The following is a 13,454-nucleotide window of genomic DNA, read 5'->3' as shown; positions in this document are numbered from 1 at the left end:
TAAACCAGAAGTTTTTGGCGGTTTTTTACACCAATCAACTACGTAAAAAGGTATGTTCACGAAGCTCTTTACAAAAACGATTACTACTATTATAAACGCGTTAGATCGTTGATCTTATACTTTAACAGAGGGGTAACGTCTAGCGAGGCAGATCCTGAAGTAATTAGTCTGAGGATTAGAATCATTATCAGATACATTTGGTTGTGTGTGTAATAATGACAGGGACCGATGGTTTAACGTTTTTTGACAGCATCCGTGGCGCAGTGGTGGATTTACAAGACGGAGGTCCTGGGTTCGACCCTCGGCTGAGCGGCTCGATTGAGGTTGTCCCGGTTTGTCTGGTGGGAGATTTCGGCCGTTGCTAGTTACCACACTACCAACAAAGACGTACCGGCAAGCGATTTAGCGTTTAACGATGTCGTGTAGAAACCGAAAGGGGTGTAAATTTTCATCTTTCTACTAACAAGTTACCCCACTTCCATCTTTGATTGCATCATCACTTACCATCAGGTGAGATTGTAGTCAAGGGCTAACTTGTGAAGAATAATAAAAAATACGTGCTCTCCAAAGCATGCGGCAACTCCGGGTTATAACTGAGATCCTCTCAGAAGAAAGAAACGCTTAATATTTCATACCCTAATATATTAAACCTGATTAAAACCTTCATAATTTAAAGCTATCACCATCAAGCAAAATGTAATGTTTTTTAGGATATCATTTTCATGTTATTATATTAATAGGCGACACTAAGTAAGCATAATAAGGGCATTATCGTCAACATAATATTCAAACTAATTTACTAAATTATCTCGACACACAATCGGGTAAACACATTAAGGCTACATTTCCAGCAAAAATGTAGGAGAATCTATAAGAGAGAGAAGCTATACTCTTAATTCTAAAATTAGTGCACAACTTTTAAAAGAACTACTAGTACAATCTGTTTAGTATTTTTGTATATTACCACTTAGGTATTTGCTATATCGTTCGTTATCAACCTATATTCGGCTCACTGCTGAGCTCGAGCTTCCTCTCAGAATGAGAGGGGTTGGGCCACTAGTCCACTACGCTGGCCCAATGCGGATTGGCAGATTTCACACACGCAGAGATCAAGAATTCTTTGGTACGCAGGTTTCCTCACGATGTTTTTCTTTCACCGTTTGAGACACGTGATATTTAATTCCTTAAAATGCACACAACTGATAAGTTGGAGGTGCATGCCCCGGACCGGATTCGAACCCATACCCTCTTGAATCGGAGGCGGAGGTCATATCCACTGGGCTACGTCTCTCAAAAATATTTGTCGATGAGAACAACATTCTTGCAATGGAATGAGAACAACATTCGGATTAAAGTAGATTAAAAGCATTGTCTTGGATTGGAATCGGATGCAGTGCAGAGAGAGATTTAGGTTCCATTGACAATGCGCTCTTTCCATTACGGTGGCATTATTTTCTTAGGTTAGCCTATGAAAGGAAAAGGATTTAGAGAAAGAAGATACCTTTCTTCATGTTTGCGATGAAATCGGCTTATTTATTGAATACCTTAATATTATAGCAACAAAAGTTAAATAATAATTATAAAGCCTACTTGAAATAAACATACCATAATTATGTGGAATAATGGCGATCTATGGATAGTTTAAATTCTTATTTTATCGACTGTAAAGCTAATTAACTGGTGCTATTAACTGCTATCCAGTTGTTGCAATAAAACTTTTCACGAATTTTGTTTTTTCATACTTGGTACTTGCATTGTTGTACCTTAAAATATACAATACTCAATATTTCAGAGCTTCGCTTCCTATTCGCGTATAGTTTAAGCGGATAGTCGGACTAGCAGGGAAATAGCCGGCGATCTCTTACATCTGCGTGAGTGAGATTGGCCCCGATAGCCGCCAATCATTCGCCCAACTATATCACTATACATCACTGCCTTGCCTTTCTTTCAGTACGGTATCCTAATAAATTCCTGCCTTTTCATATTGAGTAAGCAATTTATTCACTCATAATGAATAGTGATTATTCTTTTTTTTATTCTCTACAAGTTAGCTCTTGACTACAATCTCACCTGATGGTAAGTGATGATGCAATCTAAGATGGAAGTGAGCTAATTTGTTAGGAGTAGAACGAAAATCCAGACCCCTATCGGTTTCTACACGACATCGCACCGGAACGCTAAATCGCTTGGCGGTACGTCTGTGCCGGTAGGGTGATAACTAGCTACGGCTGAAGCCTCCCACCAACCAGACCTGGACCAATTAAGAAAACCTCTATCGACCCAGCCGGGAATCGAACCCAGGAACTCCGTTTTGAGTAGCGGACGCCCGCGACTTTGCCAGCCATTAGACCTCTTTAACCCAGCCTTATCACAAAATCCGTTCTTAGCGGATACCTAATAACTATAAACTACCTCTCTGCCAAATTTCATATTAGTACGTCAAGCGGTTTTCGAGATTTCGTGAAACTTTCACATTTATATATTAAGATGAGGGTAGGCAGCGCATTTTAAGAAGACCACGCCATTGACACCGATGACCCCAAAGTTCAAATACGTTGAACTCAACAAGGGACTTCTGAACAGAGATCGATAAGATTTTTATTAAAAAACGGAGAGTTTATCGCCAGCCCCGAAAGTGTGATGTCGTTAGTCGATTGAATAGTCACGAGCAGGTCTTTAGGGGCAGATGTGAATAACGAGCGGACCTTTTATAAGGTATGGGGTACACTGCGGCAAAACTTGACCGATCTTGGCCCCCTGTTACCGAACTTATTTGAATTATAACTCTCCTAGTAAGCATGGTTTACACGAAGCCAGTGAGCTGGCGCCAGTATTACAAAAAATACAAGGCCACTAAAAAAAACTACATTTTTCTGGTGTTGTGCGCCAAAAATAAACTCTTCTAGCTTAATAAATAGCATAAAACATGGTTTATACGAAGAAGTTGACTTGTCTATACAACTGGACTGGCCAGTTGTACAGACAAGCCATCGCTGGCCAGGGACCAGGCCAGTTGTTTAGACGACATTACAGAATTTTTCTTGTGGTGTGCTACAAAAACAAACGTTCAATATTCATGAACAATAACTATCTACTAGTCTATTCACTTATCAAATACACATATTCGCAACGCTAGAAGATGCAGGCACGAAGGTGGATGTCTCTATTTTTAAAAATAGGCGAGCGCTCTATTATCACCAGAACTGGCGGCCAGCGCTGGCTTAGCTTGACATCGTATTAGTCAACGCGTTGGCGAAGGTGAAGAGCATTATACAAGGCTAATACTAACCCAACATTGGCTGCCACTGAGACTGAAAACCAATGCTGGCTACGTGTAAACTATGCTTTAATCTCGACAAAATTCTAGTCCCCTTGCAGGGTAATTTTGTATCTTCACAGAATAATTTAAAGCTATTTGTATGGAACTTTTTGTAGTGCGTGACACATTAGCACCGTGTCATATTAGGGAGACAGAATCAAGACCGGGAGCCGCAGCATAAAAAGCTGAAACCAGTAAGTGGCATAAGGAAGGCTCTCGGATTGAGAGTTACATATTTGTTCCTTTTGGAGACTCTTGGGCTATTAGATTCGCAGTGCCAAAAAAAGTCTCATAATTATTTCACCGCAGCTAGTCACCTCGACTGATGACAGAAGGGCTGGCTCATTTTTTGCGCAAATTACCAGTTTAAATGACTGCAATGCAGCCAGTATGTATTCTTGCTACCATTCCACGGTGGCATGATTTTTATAGTTATTATGATTAGTAAGCTTAAGTTTCTTATTGAATTATTTCTCAATAAAAAATTTTTAATTTTAATGAAAAATCTCGTATTTGCAAGTATGATTCATTTCTCCATAAATAAATATGTTATTGTAAGCGTGTGAAATAATCTAACGATCCAATTATGAAGTCCGGCATTTAAAGTTTTATTATCGCCAAAGAGATAATATGTTTTTTTTTAAACTTAAAACCTGATACATACCTACTAGTATGCAAGGTGCATTTGATCACAGACTAGAAGAAAAGCATAGACGAGTGCCTTTTTGACGGGCTCCGTGACGCAGTGGAGTGCGCAATGGATTTACAAGACCGGCAGGGCCGATTGAGGTTTTCTTAATTGGGTCCATGTCTGGCGGGTGGGAGGCTTCGGCCGTGGCTAGTTACCACCCTAACGACAAGACGTACTGCCAAGTGATTTAGCGTTCCGGTACGATTTCGTGTAGAAACCGAAAGGGGTGTGGATTTTCATCCTACTCCTAACAAGTCAGCTCGCTTGCATCTGGGAAATAGGAATATTGGTCTTAATTAGAAGATAATATGACAAATATTCTTTAAATGAATTTATTACTTTGTTCGATATCGCGTCGCATATACTACCTACAAATAGCTGAAATTTAATAATTGGCAATAAATTCATAAAATAGACTGCGCTATATTTAGTATTATCATATAAACGCTTTCAGGTTTTACAGCTACAAGCATTGGGTATTTTAAAGATTGACGTACCCATAATATTATGTATTTTAGAACTCACCATTATTAAAAAAATCGCCATTATTAAGTAAAAATACAACTTGACATAGTATTGTACAGAATATCCGGTTTTCTCAAATAAATTAATTAATCATTATTGGTCATATTGTCTATCTATATAAATACTTAAGTCTGAGTATAAAATGATTATAGATTAGCAAAGTCCATAAGCATAACTTTCCGTTTTATTATAGATTCGGGTTTAGATGAATGGATTTCTCACGAATATTATTACACATTTAAGTTCCTAATGCTTGGACCACGAGACGAATACGCTGTTTAGCAAATATGTAAGCTTCTAATAGTAGAGGAGCCTGGGATGCTAAATTACAGTTACTAAAGCGTCATGTGAATCCATTAGATTTGGTAGATTAGATGATAGAAAGAATAAATTTTTATACACTTTTTTCGCTTTCAGCGGTGGGGAAAAAAACTACAGACTTCAAGGACAATTTTTATTACTTTGTCTAACTGAAATCATCAAAAAACATGCGCGATTATTCAGGTGACTATTTCGTTCATAATAAGTAAAAAAATTAAACTCACGCTCGTGGCTGGATAACAGAAATATAAGGGTTTTATTTTGTAAGTTTGGAACCCATTGCATTACGTTACGCTCAAATCAACTTACCTACCTTATTTCTGGAGCTTTTTGCGACTAGGCTTTTGGTTGCCCTAAACGTACCACCGATATTAAAGGCTTATATATGGTGGAGGTACTGAACAACGTGCAAGGTTTACTTCCTTATGTTCATCTGCCGCGCAAGAATAACTGCAAAAATCCTCTCTTTGGCAAAAGCAAAGGCACTCCAACTTAAAAACCGCATAACTAATTACCAGGGAAATCAAGCGCAGTTCTTTCGTCAAAAAAGAAACCATTGTGACGACAAACATTGAAAACAAAGAAACGTCAGTACGAGTTTGCGATCGTTAGAAATCAAAACTTATCCTGAGTTTCTTTTGTGCGACGCGAATTAACCGGCTTTCAAAACATACGGACAGACAAGGCTTTGTATTTAAAAGCTTTGCCATTCATTGATGATGATTAATGGTTGTAAAAAAAAACCATCTATTCTGCACCTAGTTTGTCGGGTGCCTAATATTTAATAACACGATGCAACCGAATACCGCAATCGAAAATGCCAACACGATTTTTCTATTAGCTCTACCAATTCCCAAGTTTTAGCACTCTTAAATTCGTCTATATCCTCAAATTATACGGACTTTTATTGCTAGATCAAGATAATACGGCGGAAATAATGCTCATTCTGCAGAACTTTGTCAAACTATAAATTAGTTTTGGCTGGTTGGTCACACACAAATCAATTGACGCTAGCAAAGTTCTATGACACGCGTCGTTGACAAGAAATATGGAACTTTCCTACATTATCCCTGTGACCACAAACAATCCAACTTGAGAAATGAGGTTCCATTTGTCTAGATTTTACTGTGACAAAGTTCTGCGACTCTCATTAATAAAAAAATATGGAACTATGTAACAGTAGGCACTAACCTCGAATTTTCTGGTCTGGGATAGATTTTACTGTGACAAAGTTCTACTAGTATGACTCTCATTAATAAAAAAACAGTAGACACTGACCTCGTGGGATATATATTACTATCGTGGATTTAATGGTGCTGGGATAGATTTTACAGTGACAAAGTTCTACGACTCCTATTGATAAAAAAATATGTAACCATGTAACAGTTGCCACTGACCTCAAATTTTCTGGTGCTGGGATAGGTTTTACTATGATACAGTTCTACGACTCTCATTAATAAAAAAAATATGGAACTATGTAACTAGTATGTACGTAACCACTAATCCCGAATTTTCGAATTTTCTGGTGCTGAGATAGATTTTACTGTGACAAAGTTCTACTCGTACGACTCTCATTAATAAAAAAGATATGCAACCATATAACAGCTGCCACTGACCTCAAATTCACTGGTGCTGGGATAGATTTTACTGTGACAAAGTTCTACGACACTCAATAATAAAAAAAAAATAGAACCATGTAACAGTAGCCACTGACCTCGAATTTACTGGTGCTCGGATTCATATCCAGGAGAGAGTACGACGCCACACGGTCGCCATTTGCGTTTATTATCACTTCGCCCGTGATGCCTGGAAACACACAAACATTCAGGAGATTCGAAGAAACTTTTCTCATTAGCAATAAAGCTTTTCAAAGTCATTTCCATTCTGTGAGTGTTATAATATCATGTACCACACAAGAAAAACTTAGCTAAAATAACATTTTGTGGTCAAAGAATCTAATAAGTTGCTCGGATTAGAAATATCGATGCAAAATGTTTAGTGCGAGTCGAGCGAGCGATCTATGAGTATATGGGTATGCAAATAGGGATGATGACAGTTTTTTAAATTGTATATAAATTAGGAGTATGTTAGTAGCATTTTTCTAAAAGTTACAGGATATCTGCATTTATTGCTTTCAGAGCTACAGGGATTTAAAGGGTAGGATTTGCGGCACTGCCGCGAACTCATGTTTAACTTGAAATTAGAGCATTTTTAAAGAAGGATAACTTGTTTTCTTTTACACGATCAGCACGTTGCCAACGGCAGAACTGCTACCGACGACTGCAATGTGTACATGAACCCTAAGGAAGCTTCAAAGTAGGTTTTTTAATCTATACTAATATTATAAAGCTGAAGAGTTTGTTTGATTGAACGTGCTAATCTCAGGAACTACTAGTCCGATTTGAAAAATTCTTTCAGTGTTAGATAGCTCATTTATCAAGAAAGACTAAAAGCTATATATTATCCCCATATTCCTACAGGAACGGGAACCACGCGGGTAAAACCGCGCGGTGTCAGCTAGTATCTCAATAAAAAGACTTGCCTTGGAAAGTCCTGTTCCACATGTTCTTTATAACGGCGGCTCCGTCCAGCTGACCCCGAGGGTTGTCCGCCTGCCGCAAAGTGTCGTTAAGGGCCAACGCATACAGGAGGACGGCGTCGTAGAAGGCCGCTACAAACGTCGACACGACCTCGCCCTTGCCGAATGTGTAGTTGTATTTAGTTTGAGCCCGTCTTTTTACCTAGAAAAGAAAAAAAAAAAAACTTTTTTTTTATCCTTTCCAAGTTTGCCCTTGACTACAATCTTACTTCATGGTAGTGATATTGCAGTCTAAGATGGAAGCGGGCTAACTTGTTAGGAAAAGGATGAAAATCCACACCCCTTTTCGGTTTCCACACGACATCGTACCGGCTAAATCGCATGGCGGTACATCTTTGTCGGTAAGGTGGTAACTAGCCACGACTGATGCCTACCACCAGCCAGACCTGGACACAACCCAGGACCTCCGTTTTGTAAATTCACCGCGCAAACCACTGCGCCACGGAGGCCGTCAAACGAATTGTTGCATTACTCTAAAAGTGAAAAATAATTGCCTAACCTATGTCTTTTCTATTGATCGGTTTGAAGGCGGTGCTACGAATATCTATGCCAAATAGGCTTTTTAGAGGAATGCATCTTTAATTCGGTTAAATTGTTTGTTGAAAATATTTTATTTTCCTGTTTTTAGTGTGTCCAGACAGGAAAAAGAAAACAACAAAAACCCGGTCAAGCTTCACTTTAACTTACGTGCTCATCTTCCCTAACCCTACCCTAACCCCACCCTACCACCACAACTACCCCTACCCTACCCCTGAATTAATTTGTTACAAAAGATTTGGTAAATGAAGAACCACTCGACTGATTTTATGCAAACTTCACATAAACCATCTACTAAATAGTCCGAGCCGTGATAGCCCAGTGGATATGCCTCCGATTCCGGAGGGTGTGGGATCGAACCCGGTCCTGGACAGTGGACATGGACCTTCAACTTTTCAGTTTTGTGCATTTAAGAAATTAAATATCACGTGTCTCAAACGGTGAAGGAAAAACATCGTGAAGAAACCTACATAACAGAGAATTTTCTTAATTCTCTGCGTGTGTAAAGTCTGCGAATCCGCATTAGACCAGCGTGGTGGACTATTGGCCTAACCCCTCTCATTCTGAGAGGAGACTTGAGCTCAACAGTGAATCGAAAATGGGTTGAGAATGATAAAACAGTTCGAACAAAGCCATACAAAAAAAAACTATAGACTTTAGCATAAATTTTTATTACTTTGGCTTACTGAAATTTTCAGAAAATTTATACGATTAATTAAGAGATTATTTCATTTAAAATAAGTATAGAAAAATTAATCGCGCTCGTAACTCGAGAACTAAAAAATGGGGGTTTTATTTTGTAACTTTGGGAACCTCCCATACCACTATACTACGCTCAAATCGTTAGATTTTCGAAATGCACACCTTTTAGTAATTAACTAACCGACTATATCCTTATCTGACGTGCTGGTTGAGTATATCTGAAGTACCCATCAATATTAAGGGTTCATACTTGGTGGAGGTACTCAACAACGCGCAAGGTATAGTCCCTTTTGTTCACCTGTCGTGCTCGACTATCTACAAAAATCCCCTCTTCGGTTCCCCTACTATAGTAATAAGGTTTGAAGGGTTAGTTGCGATATAATTGCATGGACATGAGGCTTAAAATACTGAATTTTTAATTTCTGTCAAAATACAATTTAATTTTTAATCTAGAATTAGCTACTATGGATTATAATTTGCCACTTACGTCCCCAATTCGAAGTATCTAATGTATTATATAATCAACTGAAACTTGATTAACTTGCTTAACGCGATTAAGGCAGTCGACACGAGTGATTTACTGTTAAGACTCACACACACTGATGCGTGCTTTTGTGCGTTCAAGGTCGCGTTCAGTATTCCACCAATCACAAAACACTATTTGAAAACATCGCACCCTGTGATTGGTAGGAATATTAGGAAGAACTCATTGACTTTAATCGTTGCGGAATTCCGATCTTCATCATAATTGATTATGTGCTCTGCATAATCCATACTAATCATTAGATTGGCACCTAATATAATAATTGCGAAATTAATCTGTGTATATGTGTCTGTCTGTCTATTACATTTTCACGACTAAGCCGCTGTAGAAAGATGAATTCTGATATAAAGATAAATTTGACTTAACCTACTGTTACACATGCTCTAAGATAGCATGCTAAAAACGTGCTATTAAGTATGCTCTATACATGCTTATCGTCAGCTTACATTTGCTAGCAATAAGCATGCTATTTTTAAGTATGCTCCTGAATAAGCATGCTCAAAGCAAACATTCAACATAGCATGGAACAAACTTCCAAACAAAACGGTCTCGAGCCGCGAGCATCCAGCGGCTCCCTGCAACCCGCTTGATGTCCTGTGGGGGGTCGACCAACACTACGCTTTCCGGTGCGGAGTCGCCATTCCAGCACCTTGGGACCATCGTCCATCGGCTCTTCGAACTATGTGGCCTGCACATTGCGTCCATCGGCTGTTAATATTGATGATGGATATCGTATAAAAAAGTTTCAAAAGTCAAAACAACATACCTCATCAGAAAATTCTAAATATTCCTTTTTCTCCGGCGCCGGGCTGGTGACAGTGAGAACAGCACTATACGCTCGTCTCGCTCGCTCATTCCGCTCATCAGTGTCGCCCTCCACCTTCCACGGCTCTTTGGACGATGCTGATGCCAGACTGGTAAGAAAATAACAAAACATAAGATACCAGCGGATGCCGAGACGTGATAGCCCAGTGGATATGACCTCTGCCTCTGTTTCCGGAGGGTGTGAGATCGAATCCGGTCCGGGGCATGCATCTCCAACTTTTCAGTTGTGTGCATTTTAAGAATTTAAATATCACGTGTCTCAAACGGTGAAGGCATACATCGTGAGGAAACCTGCATACCAGAGAATTTTCTTAATTCTCTGCGTGTGTGAAGTTTGCCAATCCGCATTGGGCCAGCGCGGTGGACTATTGGCCTAACCCCTGTCATTCTGAGAGGAGACTCGAGCTCAGGAGTGAGCCGAATATGGGTTGATAATGATATACCAGCGAACCCGGTCAAGCTAGGGTTTGACTTCTGTGCACTTCTTCACCTTGTGGAAAAGCCTTCAAATAATATATACACTGTTTAGGGTTCCGCAGTCCACAGTACCCTTATAGTTTCGTCATGTTCTGTCTGTCCGCAGCTTAGCGCAGATACTATTAGTAATAGTCATCGATCGTAGATCGTTAGATGGGCTTCAAAGCGTCGCGGAATGGGGATGATGACTAGGTTTGAATATATTGATTTTTATGATACATTCGGGTAAATAGGGTCAATGTTAACTAATTTATACATAAAAAGCAAAGATTGTCTGGATATTTGCAAAATAAATGAGATTATAAAATTTCAAAAACAATTAAAAATATTTTATCGTAATTAGATGAAAATTCATACAGTTTTAGCTTTCTTACATTAAATGTGACATTTTTTAATAGATGAACTATAAGCATAAACGCACAAATAACAAAGATATTAGTAATTTTGTTTGAACGCGCATACAAATCTAACGATCATTACATTGCCTATGACGTCATTATTTCGAGCCATTTTGTATGGGGCGTTTTTCAGGGATCCGCGGCAGCTCTGCAAATCTGACTCTTTAAATCCCTGTAGCTCTGAAAGTAATGATCGCTGACACTCTGTTCCTTTTACAAAATTGCTTTACTATTAGTATACTCTTAATTTATATACAATTTAAAAAATAAGGTGATAACTATTATGTGAACGTACTTACTTGGAGAACAATTCAATGTTGAAGAAGACGTACTCTCCGGAGGACACCATATTGAGGTCATCGGCCGCCAACATTATCTCCCTCACTGTGCTGGGGTTGGCGCATACCACCACAACTGTGGACAAAGACAACTTGGTATTAAAAACTTCGTGCACATTAAAATCATCACAATAGGGTGGCCATGATGCTAATATTGACGGCCTCTGTGGCGGGTCCTGGGTTCGATTCCCGGCTGGGCAGATTGCGATTTTCTTAATTGGTCCAGGTCTGGCTGGTGGCTTCGGCCGTGGCTAGTTACCACCCTACCGGCAAAGACGCCAAGCGATTTAGCGTACCGGTACGATGTCGTGTAGAAACTGGAAGGAGTGTGGATTTTCATCCTGATCCTGATACAGAGATTGTAGTCAAGGGCTAACTTGTAAAGAATAAAAAAAAACGATATGGATTTACTCGGGCGTCACGAGGACCTGTTAGATTTGATGATGATAGATGATAGAAAAATGATGAGAGGTGATGTATGATTTCAGTAAAGGGGAAAATGTAATTTTTTTCCGAAAATATTTCCTTCAAAATAAAAAAACTGCACACCTTGCTTGAGAAAAGATTAACAAGGTCTTATTTTGCAAATGTATAGTTATAATATTATAATATAATTGAGCCGTGATAGCCCAGTGGATATGACCTCAGCCTCCGATTCCGGAGGGTGTGCACCACCAACTTTTCAGTTATGTGCATTTTAAGAAATTAAATATCACGTGTCTCAAACGGTGAAGGACAACATCGTGAGGAAACCTGCATACCAGAGAATTTTCTTAATACTCTGCGTGTGTGAAGTCTGCCAATCCGCATTACTTATTTTGAGTATGACTGAAAATGAACCTTATACTATTACATCCCATATGTATATATACTTAGAGCTCGTTTGAGGAAGCACTAGAAACAGCATTGCTGTATCATGTGTGAGGCAAGTGAGGCTTAAAACCCCAGGATGAAGGTCGCAGGGCATTACATGGAACGAGGCATTCCTATCATGTCCTTGTACAATAACATACAAGTGATAAATTTATTTTTCCCACTTGTTCGAAAATAGCGTCTTTATTCTTTTGATTATTTTCTACTTACAATAAAGACCAAGATATATTTAGAGCTAAATATATATTTAAAAAAAGATTCTTCAAAATATATTGTGTAAAATATTTTTTTTGAATTTTTAATGTGTTAACCCAATTTTGTTGTGTTTTAATTTATTGTCAAATGTAAAATAAATAACAAAAAATATCATAAATATGTTTGAAACTTGTAATTTTACGTCTAATATATTCATATACAAAATTTTACAATGTTTTACATACGAATTTTAATATTTTAAGGCAATTTCGAAATTATAACATTTTTAACATAAATGTTTATGACCTGAGTCAAACAGCTTAAAATAATATAGATTTGTGTAGCCTTTATTGCATCATCTTTTAAAAATAAAAATAAAAATAAAACTTAGTAACTCAGAAGCAAGCGCCTGCAATTTCTTTCGTGTAGCAGTCGGTTATTATATTTTTAACTAGCTGACGCCACGCGGTTTCACCCGTGGTTCCCATTTCCGTAAGAATACGGGGATAATATTATATAATAGTTTAATAATATAAAATTAGATAATAGCCTATAACGTCCCTCGATAAATGGGCTATCTACCACTGAAAGAATTTTTGAAATCGGACCAGAAATTCCTGAGATTAGCGCGTTCAACCAAACAAACAAACAAACTCTTCAGCTTTATGTAGTGTAAATAACAACGGAATGTAGAGATAACAACATTTTAAACTTAATTCAAAAATTAGTTTTTCAAATTCAAATTAAAAAAAATTGCAATGCAATGAACTGAATGAAATCGGATTATAAAAACATTAATATTTCGTCATTATCAACCCATATTCGGTTCACTGTTGAGCTCAAGTCTCTTTCAGAAAGAGAGGAGTTAGTAGGCCAATAGTCCACCACGTTGGCCCAATGCGGATTGGCAGAGTTCACACACGCAAATAATAAAGAAAATTCTCTGGTATGCAGGTTTCCTCACGATGTTTATCCTTCACCGTTTTGAGACACGTGATATTTAATTTCTTAAAATGCACACAACTGAAAAGTTGGAGGTGCATGCCCCAGACCGGCTTCGAGCTCACAGCCACCGGAATCGGAGGCAGCGGTTATATCCACTGGGCTATG

At 38.4% G+C, this 13,454-nt stretch overlaps 1 protein-coding gene across 7 annotated transcripts in view; it reads right to left on the bottom strand.

Moving 5' to 3' along the window:
- Positions 1 to 13,454, bottom strand: part of LOC112053058 (atrial natriuretic peptide receptor 1) — a 138,268-nt gene that overhangs the window by 53,569 nt on the left and 71,245 nt on the right. For all 7 annotated transcript variants that reach the window (XM_052888442.1, XM_024092327.2, XM_052888443.1 and 4 more), the window contains exons 5-8: positions 11,238 to 11,352; positions 10,005 to 10,152; positions 7,399 to 7,597; positions 6,571 to 6,662 (exon numbers count right to left, since the gene is read on the bottom strand). In XM_052888442.1, coding sequence (XP_052744402.1) covers positions 6,571 to 6,662; positions 7,399 to 7,597; positions 10,005 to 10,152; positions 11,238 to 11,352 — 554 coding nt within the window. The remainder of the gene's footprint in view (positions 1 to 6,570; positions 6,663 to 7,398; positions 7,598 to 10,004; positions 10,153 to 11,237; positions 11,353 to 13,454) is intronic.

Source organism: Bicyclus anynana, chromosome 22 (assembly GCF_947172395.1).
Source record: "Bicyclus anynana chromosome 22, ilBicAnyn1.1, whole genome shotgun sequence".
Classification (NCBI taxonomy): Eukaryota; Metazoa; Arthropoda; class Insecta; order Lepidoptera; family Nymphalidae; genus Bicyclus; species Bicyclus anynana.
Note: the sequence above shows the minus strand (reverse complement) of the source record. Positions and strands in the feature narration are given on the sequence as shown.